The sequence below is a fragment of the Uloborus diversus genome, chromosome 7 (assembly GCF_026930045.1).
Source record: "Uloborus diversus isolate 005 chromosome 7, Udiv.v.3.1, whole genome shotgun sequence".
Classification (NCBI taxonomy): domain Eukaryota; kingdom Metazoa; phylum Arthropoda; class Arachnida; order Araneae; family Uloboridae; genus Uloborus; species Uloborus diversus.
The window spans coordinates 102,750,122-102,763,114 of NC_072737.1; the positions used below are offsets into that span (position 1 = coordinate 102,750,122).

The 12,993-nt window shown below is 35.6% G+C and overlaps 1 protein-coding gene across 1 annotated transcript in view; it reads left to right on the forward strand.

The window, feature by feature from the left end:
• Positions 1-12,869: 12,869 nt before the first annotated feature.
• The window catches only part of LOC129226051 (protein AF-9-like), a 92,449-nt gene continuing 92,325 nt past the window's right edge, over positions 12,870-12,993 (forward strand). The window contains exon 1 of the mRNA XM_054860631.1: positions 12,870-12,967. Within this exon, the coding sequence (XP_054716606.1) occupies positions 12,965-12,967 (3 nt within the window). The 5' untranslated portion in view covers positions 12,870-12,964. The remainder of the gene's footprint in view (positions 12,968-12,993) is intronic.

The window sequence follows — 12,993 nt, forward strand, 5'->3', positions numbered from 1 at the left end:
TATTCCATATCTTGCTATTTATTTGTTAACGAATTCAGTATTTTGAAAGCTGTTCTGTTTCTGCTTGCTTTATCTGACTTCTACTGGATAATGTCCACTTGCTTAGCACGAGAAAAAAAATGTAGCAGTGGCTGTTTTTTTCGTTTTCTGTACTACTTGTAGCTGAAAGAAAATTGTTGCAATGAGAAATTTAATAGTGTATATATATTTTTTTGAATTTGAAAGAGTTTCTTTCTTACAAAGTCAGAACAACTCTGTGAAACTATACAATCAAGTTTTAAAATACCAGAAACTGGAATGGCAAATTAAGTGCTTTAAATAATTTCAACCGTGATAGAACACTGGATAATAATGAAATAAGTCTGAAACTCCTTGAAAAGTACTTTAATTTTATTTATTTTTTATCTATTATGTAAGCTATGAATATTCTGAATGATGAGAATGCGTATATTTTTATTTAGTAACCTGCTTCAACTATCCTAGTCAGCCTTAGTTTCAAATTCCAGTTTTCCGAGTATAGTACTTCTGTTGACTTCATATGGTAGTATTGGATGTGGGGGAGGGGGGCTTGCCCTCACATCAATGTGCAAATGGGGCGCAGAGCCGAAAAGGTTAAGAACCCCTGCTATAGAACCCTACAACGGTTTAAAACACAGCGTGTTTTTCCGCACCAAACTGCGTGTTTTTCCCGCAACGAACTGCGTGTTTCTCCGCACTGCGTGTTTTTTTACACCGATCTGCGTGTTTCTCCGCACTGCATGTTTTTCCGCACCGAACTGCATGTTTTTCCGCACTGGATGCGTTCCTGCACGCGTGTAAACTTCACTGAAAAATTTTCTTCCGTAATTAACTGTTGGCGTGTGGTTTTCCACTCATGTGTTACTGGCTATAGTAGCTATAGCCCTTATTATTAGCTGAACCGCTTAAAGATCGGCTTTTATTGTTATTTGCAACTAAAAATTTTAAAAGTAAAAAAAAAAAAATTTTTTTTAAATCAAAATATATGGTTTTTTTAAAAATAAAATCGGATTTATGTATGTCAAACACTTAAGCAACTTAAGTTACAAACTAACCCACACGGCGATAACTGTACTAAAAATTTAAAAATAAATCTTTTCAATTAATTAAAATATCTCTTTGCTTGAAGTAATAAAATTGTTTTCTCTCATTAAAACGCATACACAGTCTTTAACTCGAGATCCAAGAGGTAATCCGTATGATAAATAAAATTCCTAAGATAATAACAACAGTTGTTCCTCAAAGTCCCCGTTCCCCCGAAAATAAAATAATTAAATTTTAAAAACATATGACATTTAGTACAAAATGAAAATCTCGCTTCTTCCTTCAACAGAGAAAGGAATTTCTTTAAGTAACGCAATTAATCCGAAACAAACGAAAATACCCCTATGAGGCAATTCTCTTTTGTTTTAGTCAATAGAGGGCTTAACTTCTTCCAGTTTGTTATTTGTTGCTAAACTGTAAATGCATAATGTCCATCATGCATACTGTCAGATACTGCAAAATAGAGTCAGCACTTATACCCTCTAAGGGCTACTTGTCGATAAATTTTTCTTTGATTCTGTTCTTTATTTCTTGAGATACAGCAGTCACAATTGACAACAAAAAAACGTTCTATAGCTCAACCCCCGTTTGAGTTATTGACACCAAAATTGAATCAGCACCCGTTCCTGTTAATGGCAGCATATGGACCAAATTTTGTTTGATTCCGCCAGTTACTTCTGAGGAATAGCAAGCACGCGTAACTCAAAAAACATCCCATTGCTCCACCCCCCTTGGAGAAATTCGCGCCAAAAGCCAATGGGCACAAGTTCACATAGGGGCACATATGTGTACCAAATTTCGTTCGATTTCATGCGGTAGTTTTTGCTGTAGAGCGACCACAAAAAACTGGTCACACACAGACGTGACACACACACACACACACACACACACACACACACACACACACGTACATACACACAGGGGCGGATCTAGAGGGGGGCCATGGGGGCCATGACCCCTCCCAAAGCCTTGTGATTGTAGGAATTGTCTTAAGGAAAAAAAAGAAAAAAATATTATGAGAAGATAACAAAATTTAACACATGTATTTTACTGAAAAAGAAGTATAGGCCTTAATTGGGCAATAAATTATATCCCTATCCTCAAAACAAAACTTTTTTTTCCAAAATTTTTCTCCATCTTTTACATCATTTCTTAATTCCAACTACAGACACTTGGACGATCTCTAAATGCTGCGGTTCTCAGAGCATACCTATTGTTCACAAGACCAAAGAGAGCCTAAATTTTCGTTTTTATGGCTTTAATTTCCAAACTAGGAGGAGAACCTCCTTTTAAGTCTTTTATTCGAAAAAAATGTCAACGGAAACTAGCTTATCCAGCCCTTATCATTTAACTTGCTTAAAAGCAACTTAAATGTTTTTTTTTTTTTTTTTTTTTTTTTTGGGACTTCAATTACAAACGAGTTTTGATAGGACCCTCTCCCTCCCTAGTTTATATCGTGATAATAGCTTTAAAAGGAGGTTTTTTGGAGGAGCTTACGAATCTTCCATTCCTTTTTAAAATATGTATAAATATAGTTAAAAATCGAATTTTTAGAGCCTCAAAGGCAAAATATTTCCAGGAAGGAAGGATTCTAAGCACCTTCACACTTCCTTTAATGTAAGCAAACATTAACTAAAGGTGCATTTTTAGGCTGGACAGCTGAAGAGTTAGAAGAGCAGCCTTCCTCTTCTAACTTCTCAATGTAAAATGACAGAATATTTTGGTTTCTAAGCTTTATTTTCAAAACATTTTTGGGGCCGGAGCCCGAAACCTGACCTTTCTTCGAACTTCATCAAAAATAGACAAAATGCGTTTTTAGTTTCATAATTTTCAAAAATGACTCGGAAATTTAAATTTTGAAACATTTTTGAGGGAGATTCCTAAACCCATCCCCTCACCTAATGTCTCGTTACTCCGAAAATTGAGTTTTTAAAACTTCATTTTAATAAAATTTCTGGGGAGTTATAGGACCCAATTTCCCAATGGGCAGAGTAGGCAGCTGCCTAGGGCGGTAAACTTTTCAGGTGCGGCAAATTTGCTATTATAATACACATTTTTTGAATTAAATTGTTGTTCTTGAACGCAAAATAATAGCATTCTTTTATTTTCCACACAGACAATTTTTTTTTTTTTGTAATTTAATAATGATTACTTTCACACATCTTATGAAAGCCAAATGTTTTTAAATCATGGTATTTGCAGAATCGTCAGCAAAATTTGCCGAATAAAAAATTTTGTGGGAGATCACGGTGATCATTTCATCGGGGCGCCTCAGAATGTGAAACGCCATCATTTCTTCATAAGTTTGACAGTTTGAATCTGGGGAACACTTTTTTACGTTTATTTTTTTGCGTCAAGGATATTTTGCTTCTTTTAGGGGGGGGGGCGTCAGATTTCAAATTTGCCTAGGGGCGGCATGGAGCTAAATTCAGCCCTGGGTAGTTTGTTCAAAAATTTCGGATGGCCCCTCCCAAGACAATCGGCTGGATCTGCCACTGCATACACACATACACACACACAGACAGACAGACACTTTCCAAAAATAGTCGAAATGGACTCAGCACACCTCAAAACGTTTGAATCCGTCAAAATTCGAAATTCGAAAATTTGCGCGAATCCAATACTTTCTTCTATATATTAGATATAGAAGAAAGTAAAAATGGCCGAACCCCTAGCGTTGCCAAAAATGGTCCACCCGTCACGCTTCTTTTAAGATTCCAATTACGAAAAAATTTCGGACGAGGGATACGGTTGCTCCCGTATGAAATCTGAAAATGAAAAACCTACAATTTAAGTGAAGAGCGTTTGAATCTCTCGACCTTGTATCACTGAATATCTCTTTAAAACTTCGTTTTTTCTTCAATTTCGAAATAGTTTTTGGTGAGAGCCCCAGAGCCGCCATGCCCTTAACATTATCGAAATTAGTGTGAAATTGCGTTTTTAGAACTTCAATTTCGAGGAATTGGACGGAGGGGTGATCAATTTACCTTTATTTTTAAAAAGAATCAATCTCGGGCGACTTCAAAAAATCCCATTCTTTTCATTACCCTAACGTCAAAAAAAATAGCCTTGGTTTTTTTTAAGATTTTAATTCCTAAAAATTTTTGCAGAAGGCCACCCGAATTTTTCTTCTTCGTAGCATCACCAGAGACAATCTAAAACTGTGTTCTTAGGACTACAATTTCAAAAAATATCCGAGGGAGTACCCCCGGACCCTACCACCTCCACTCCCAGAAGCGACATTGCTCTACTGGGGGGGGGGGGGGGACAGTATTAAGTCCTTGCCCCACCTCGGAAAAAAATGAGAAGTTCGGTGCACAGTTGCTCCCTCCCCCCTCCCTCAAAAAAAAGTGCGGTGGGAGGGGGAGCTAATCTTGGTTAAATGGCCCCCCTCCAAAATAGAAACATATTTACTGCTCGAAATTGAAAATGCAACACAAAGATGGAGTGGTCAGAAAGTGATGAAATTTGGAAAAAAGACGGAGACAGCAAGGAATAATAAAGGATCTTAATTTCAAAATGATAGGCAGAATACAGAGCAAGATCGGCGTCGGCTCAGTAGGATGTAGGACCTCCGCGGACAGCGATACACGAAGAAACACGGCTGGGCATAGAGTCAATAATGGTGCGGATGATGTCCAGAGGGATGGCTTTCCATTCCCTTTCCACCATTTACCACAGGTCGTCTTCTGAACGAGGCAGGGACAGGGTCTGCAAACGGCGTCCAATCACATCCCACACATGTTCGATTGGTAATAGGTCAGGAGAGTATGGTGGCCAGGGAAGCATCTATGTGCCTTGGAGAGCATGTTGGAAAATGCAAGCACTGTGTGGTCGGGCGTTATCCTGCTGAAAAATTGCATTAGGTAGCCCTTGAAGGTAAGGGATTGCCACCGGCCGCAGCACATTATCCAAATATCGTTGGGACGTCATAGTGTCCTGAATACGAACTGGAGGTTATATTGAATTGTACGCAATTGCGCCCCAAACCAGTACGCCACGTTGTCGTGCGGTGGGACCTTCCACAATTACTGCCGGATTAGATTTGTCTCCACGTCGACGCCCTACACGCATGCGGCGACTATCACTGGATAAACAGAAGCGGGATTCATCTGAGAACACGACATTTCGCCATTCTGTCATCCACGTCGCTCTAGTCCGGCACCATACTAAACGTTGCTGTCTTTGTTGTGTGGTCAATGGCAGTCCCCTTAGCGGGACGCCGTGATTGCAGAACACGTGCGACCGAACGACGGGAAATGGTTCTGGTTGACACGGGAACATTCAGAGGGTATGTTGCACCTGCTGCAGAATCGAGGAACAAGTGACTCTGACTTGTGGGTCTGCTACAGCTTGTCGGTGAATGCGTCGATCCACGCGTTCTGACATCACTCTGGCTGCCCTTGCACCCCTCAGTCTTGCCACCTTTCGTTGTTCCAACCATCTTCGGCACAGCCGATGCACCGTGCTCGCATCCATGTGGGTATCAGCTGTGATTTGACGTACGGAACAACCTCCCCTTCGCAGTCCGATCACCTTACCTCTCGTAAAATCGTCTATCTGCTGGAAGTGCCTTGGTTGGACGGCGGCCTGGCATTCTCTCGTGTTATATGTATCCTCCAAGACAAAAACAAAATTTCTTCGATAATTCTCCAGTAAGAAATAATGACACGAATATTGCCCATTTTGCAAGTTCCTTCCCTTATATCTTACTTCACGTGCGTCGGAGAGCTGAGCATTTCACATAATTTACATAACTCAGTGATGTACGTCTACTCTAAAATTTGCATAAATTTCACAACACTTCTTCATGGTGTTGCATTTTCAATGTCAAACTGTAATATACGCCACTGTAGTTTTGTGTGATCATTAAAATACATGTGCTGTCTTCCGTGACAGGGATATTTCTGTTCGTCCATATCATTCAACACCCACGTAATTTAGTAATTCTTTAGCGAAGAACACCAGCGAACGCGCCTAATAGGTAAGAAACCTTGTTCTTACCTTATTATGATTTAGAATTGTACATACAATATATTTAGAAGAAGGTTGTGTTTGCTAAAATGGTTACTTATGGTTAAGAGTTATCTTGTGTCACTCTGAGATTGCATAGTTAATAAAGAGCCCCTCCCCCCCCCCAAAAAAAAAGTATTACAGATGACGTTCCATACTTTTTTCAAAAATAGCAAAGAGAAAGCAATGTACTCTCATTAAACAAACTTAAACTTAAATTATAAGCGTAACAATGGATGTAAAACACGTCACGAAGGAATTTCTTGTGAAAATCGTGCAGCCTCACCACTTGCACGGGCCTCTCTCATATTGGCTATACAGTCGGACCCGATTGAACGAATTCACTGGGAATAAAACTTTTATACGTTAAATCGAGATTATTCGTAATATCTAGGTGTGAAATTTTTTTTTACAAAAAATGCACTTACCTTATCTAAAACCCATAATAAGCAAAATAGTTAAAATTAGAAAGTTTACAATTTTTATTCAGCATTCCACGACTTATTACATGCTTGTTCATTTGAAATTTTAAATTACTGAGTAATAGATATTTGGACAATTTCCTTGATACCATAGTTCTCTTTCGACTTTATGGAGCGAAGAAAATAATGTGTCTTTTGCAGCCTGCCGCATGAGATATGTTTTTACATTTTCCAGGCCATGAAGAAGTAAGTTTTAATTGGAGTTTCACTATCGCTTTTAGCATCAGAATCACTATTCGTTGGTTGCCCACTAGGGTGGTCACAAGGTACATGGGGAAAAACTTTTTTCAACTAATCTTTTGCGGCACCGCCCTTAAATGTGCCAATAGACTAGAAAATGTGATTAGCAAAGTTTCAAGTCATTTCGATGATATTAACACGTGCTGCAAAGAGGCTAAAGTTACGAAAAATGGCAATTTTTAACAAAAAATCGCAGTTTTTCAGCTGTAAAACCGAAACTATTCATTCTCGAAACTTCGTTCTGATCTCATTTTACAGGGAATTTCATTCTCTTTAAGTCTAATTTCCTCGAAATTCTTGTAAAAATTTATTGAACATCATTCAGGATTTTTCATGTCAGGTCGTAGCTAATATCCTCAAAATCGCTTAAAAAGAACGAATCATTATAATATAAATTGTATTGCTTCTTTTAGTTAATGGTTGTAACTCCCTTACAATGTTAAGCTATCAGAGCCAAAATAGCAATATTATCAAAAATATATACAGTGAAATCCCGTTACAACGAATACCGATACAACGAAATATCTCTTTCAGCGAAAGAAATTTTCAGCTCCGATTTGATTTCCATTACGTTGCTTGAATTTCATTACTACTAAAACCTCATTACAACGAAGAAATTTTCTGGTAATTTGAAGTTCTTTGTAACAGGATTTCACTGTACTATAGTTATATCTCTAAAACGCAAAGCTAAAACAAACAACTGCATGTAAAACTTATGGAATTAACTGTAGAGGCCATAAATACGGAACGTTGCTTCCCTCCTCGGTGATCAGCGCTAAACACTAGCTTAAAAATCCCAGTTTTGTAAGGGTTTTCAACCCCCCCCCCTCCCAGAGAAAGGAAAAACTAGGATTCCCAGGATAGTAGCCTGTGTTCTTAGACGAGGACTTGTTAGGGCTTTCGTAAAAATGACAGTCAGTTTATGGCTCCTTTCTGCAGTACAAACCTGCGTTTTGTGAATAGTTAGTTGCAGAAAATTTTTTTGTATTTAGCTTGTTACTACCACATCTTAGAAGTTGGTTTGAAAGGAATTTTGATTTGCAAAGTAAGTACGTTCACTAGTCCTCAACCAGATATTTTTGAAGAATTTCAGGATGAATGATATAGATAAGAAGCAATTCAAAGCAAGTATAGAAGGTTAAAAACAAAATAAGCAATCAAGGTGAAATTCCAAGCTTCCTTTTTGAGAAATAAAAACAGTAGCAGCTCAGGGATGCCTATAAGAAGTTCATTCCACTTTGCTTATCTTATTTTAAGACTCTTTTTCCAAACAATTTTACTTTTCGAGTACCTGGTGCTATTCATCACACAAGATGGATGGCAAAGGACGTATGACGTAGTGAAAAGCAAAGGGATGTAAGTGGACTTTTTAAAGTTCCTTATAAAATGCGTTTAAAGTGCAGATCCTAGGTAGACTTTCATTGAGCTATTTTTCTAAATCATGCTATATAACAGCCCCTACCAGAGCTATTATTTGTACTGATTATCTCGAAAATTTTAGTTTTGGCAATTACATTCCTTTGCTTCTCACTGCCTCATTTACTGTTTAAAAATAAATCTTCTCAGGGATGAGCTTTCTTTAATCGATTTAAAGATAAAAGGTATTGAAGATATTTGGTTGTTTATCAACAATATTTACGGAAAAGTACAGTTTAAAGTCTGCGATCCAGCTTTGGCCCCCAACCAAGATCTACAGTTAGTAAAATCTTTTGTTCAATGCAAGAGTATTTATGAAGATGATGTAGGCATAGAACTGTCTAAAATAATTAACCATTTGTGGTCCCTGAACTGAGAAAAGGTTGCATTTCCCTTTTTTGATGATACTTTAGGAAGAAAAAAAAAGATCAAAACAAAGAAGGCTGCAAAATTAAAATCTGAAGTAGGAGATAATGAAGATGGTTGTGATGATAGGGATGCAAAAGCACAGCTCAATCTGATAGCTTAGTTTATTGGACAAAGAAGTAGATTTTTTAATTTCTCCTCAAACTTTTTAAGATATACAATTTTTTAAAGAGATTTGAAATCGATACAAAGATTTTAAATACTGATCTTGATGAATAGTGTGAAACCAATGTTATATTGAAGCTAAAAAAGATAGTAAACAGTTTAAGGGTTGTCAATGGCACAGCTGAAACAGGTGTAAAACTAATTTATACTTAAAGACAGTTTCTGTTACAAGTTATGTCCGAATGCAGGCACATTTTTCCATTTATCAAAATCTATCATATCGAAGCCATTACCACTTTAACTTCTCAATGAAAAGTTATAACATAATGATGTATAATTTTAACATTGTAAGCAATAAAATGCATTCGATTTTTTCTTTTCTTTTTTGTAATTTTAACAGTTTTCTCTTCTGAACTACTAAGTTCTTTTATTTTAAATCAGCAATTTGTTGCATTTAATTTTTAAAGTACTTCCAACTGAAGCTTTTTTAATGGATAGATTAAAATCAACAAAGAGCAAATAAATGTAATTGAATATTGTAATGCTTTTAGGTATTTGCATGAAAATTCCTTATTGATGATATCTTCCACGACCTGACCTGAAAAATGCCAAGTACCATTCTATAAATTTTGTTTAAAAAATGAATAAGATAACTCATCACGAGAATAAATTTTCCTATAAAACGAGACCAGAACGAAGTTTCTAGGATGAAAAGTTTTGGTTTTAAAAAAGAAAAACTACAATTTTTTGCTTAAAATCACTGTTTTTTGTAACTTTAGCCTCTTTGCGGCACGTGTTAATATTATCGGATCGAGCTGATACTTTGCAAATCATGTTTTCTAGTCCATTGGCACATTTTAGGGGCGTGCCGCGGAAGAAATTCGAAAATCGATTTTTTGTGACCACCCTATTGCCCACGCTCCCTATCTAAAAATCGCTGATTTCAAGAAGTTTTTTTCTACTTCGGACAATATGGACGTAACATTTTTAAAACGATCCAATATTTCCTGATTCAAATTCACAACAAAAAAGTTGGCTGTTAAAATAGTTTGTTATTTTGCGTTTATTATGCGGTAAATAGGGGATTTTTGCCTTCATTTTAGTCGGGGGAAAAAGAACAATCCGCTAAATCGCGAAATTCGGAATAGAGGTTCGTTAAATCGGGGTGCGACTGTACCATTGTTACACTAAGCATACAAGTATGAAGTATTTAACCTTTTTGAAGAAGTTACATCTTTAGTTAAAATAACCATGATTGATAACTTATTTTTCTTTTTTTATTTTTTTGCTGTGAAAAGCCTGGAAAATACTTGATGAGTTTCTAAGTCACTATCCAAATAACGGAAAACACTTGTACTTCTCTGTAAATATGTCGAGTTTCATCAACGATTAATGAGAAAAAGTGAGATTTTTTGAAATGAAATGCGATTTACTTAAATTGAATTTACCGATTTTATGATTCTGCTCGAAACTTTTGGGGGTTCGAACGCCCCCCCACCCCTATATTCCGCCCCTGGATCAAGTAATGAAGCGAGACCATAATATTTCATTTTCAAATTTCAATTCTCTTTTTTAAATTTTCATGTCCAGTTAACATAATGTAAAACTTTATTAACAATAATTTGAAAATTGACTCGAAGAAATTACTGGATGAAATTTTGAAATTATTTTGGGAAAAGTAGGAAAATAGAGAAAAATTAATCTTCCCTTAGAAATAAACTGTTAACTTTCACAAATTGAGCAAAACTACAAGTGAATGCAAATTACTATTTTGTTGTGAAAAAGTTTCTGAATGTTACGACGTTCGTCAAGACGGAACGACCCATTACTTTAAATGGTTATAGTGGAATCAGGGGGGCATCCTCCTCGGGAGCGCGGGATCTCCCCCCCCCCCCTAAACGGAGAAAAATACCCCTTAAAACACCCCTTTCCCTAAAAATGTCAATCGTGCAGTCTTCATAGACATTTCTTATGAAAATGTGTTTAAATCTATTCGGAACTCCAGCGCTCGAATACGCTACCTTGCGGTGATTTATGAAACTGCGTCTGCACCTAAAACATTGCCACGTTGCGCATCACGTGTGTCTGTTGACGTGAACACAGGCAGTTTGTTCTGAGTATTTATTAACGCAATCGATGTGTCTTAGTTTGCTTTCAGCTACAGAAATTAATTCGTCACTTATTAGTATTCTCGAGCTTCTCAAAATAATGTTAGTTTTTCTTATTTATTTCAAAAAAGTATTAAATGGTGGAAGCGTAAACAAGAAAAGTCTGGATTAACAAAATTGGATAACGTAATACCAGGTAAAATTTTTTATTGTTTTGTATGAATTTGTAAGAATATGAGTTTTTTTTAATCTTAAATTAATTTAACTAATCATATTTTACAGCAGCATTTAGTTGGAATGGACAGTATGCAAAATATTTTCTTGAATTTATTATCGTAGAACAAAATGAAAAATGTTTAACCGAGAAAGAATTTACTTTATTCCTTTTATTCTCAGCTGAAAGGTTTCGCCAAATTTGTTTAGGGTTATAGTAGTTTTAGTATTGTGCAAGCAAAGTAGCCTTGGCGAGTTTTCGCATTTTTAGTTAAACCATTTTTAATTTTTATCATGAGTGGAATAAAATGATAGTAAGATTACAGAATTCGATAAGCAAAAAGAAATAATGGTCAATCAACTGAAAAGAAAACTACCACCATATATAAACTGTGAGTACACATTTTATTTATTTTGTTCTGAGTGAATTTGAATCAGTTTTTCAATTCGATGGAAAAAAAACGAACTTAACAACATTGACTGGACACTTTTCCTTAACCTAATTCCACATAAATGATTTAAATAACCTTTGTTACTACAGTATCCTACTGAAATAGACAGTATGCAAATAAATTTTCTTGAAAATATTTATCGCAGAACAGATTGAAAAATCCAGAAAGAACGTTAAGAATTTGAACAATAAAAAATAAAAGTTCGCCAAAAATCTGTTTATAGGCTTATGGTTTTAAAATTATGTGAAAGAATAATGTATCTTGACAAGATTTCGCATATCAGGTAAATCATTTCCATGACGAATGAATTAAATGCATGATTTCTTTGGATATCCAATCATATAGTCATAGAAATAAATTATCTAGTGTTAAACGTTACTCTTGACAGTCTGCCACGTATGTGCACTATGTGACAAAAATGTCAACAAATGCTGGAAATGTCACGAAACTGAACTTAATATGTACTAATGTATAGAAAAAACGGTACAAAATGAAAATGCCGTTCGAAGCGAACCAAAAATTTATGAATTCCGAATTCAACATCGTGAAAATGGCTGCTTCAGAACAACTTACTGTGTGTTCTGCATTAATTGTTTACTTTCGTAATACTTTTTGGTTTCTAATCTCTTTCTATATGGGTCAGAATAACCAAAAGACTTTGAAAAATCTTTTCAAATGAATAAAGCGAAAAAATCATGCATACGAACAAAAATCACAACACTTTTAGCATTTTCTTCGTTACCACATGCGTTTGTTTTAGTTTTCAATTCCGCCATTAGACAGTGACTGCAGTGCCCCCTATAGTTCGTTGGAGTTGCGAATTCATTTAGAGTATTTTTCATTATAATTTTGTCTGCTATATTACTGAATAATAAACGAGGAGGAGTAATCAACGAGCATAAAAATTCGAGAAGAAAAAGAAAAAAAAATGTTTCAAAACCTGATTTCCATCTTTTATTGCGATATATATGTATATAATTTATATTTTTTCACAAAAAAAATTCAATTTTTTAAAACAGTTCTTCCCTTTTAATGTTATTTTTTAACTGTTAACATATTATCAACGGGTTTTAAGTAATCTTCTTTGGCAACGTAACCCAGCTCGCGCTGGTAAAGTGTAAATGTTTGTGTTGTATTAATTTCTGAACTATTTCGTTCAGAACTAAAATATAGTTGTTTGTTTATTAATTGTACTTTTTGAGTTTGAATAAGGGAAAAGACTTTTTTTCATACTCCATTTTCATGCTACTAATTATTTTTGTGCTACAAGTGTTTTTTAATGATGCAATATTCCCTCTAGCTGACTTTATTAACCAGAAGTTTCTCGGATATGATTTGTTGCGAAGTTTATGTAATAAGTATGCGAACTTTAAATTACGCATATTAAAGGAAAAGCCCTCGTATGTACTTATTAAATTTGCCTTAAAAAGCTCTGCATGACAGTAAAATGGTGAGTGTAGTTAATTATTGTAAATA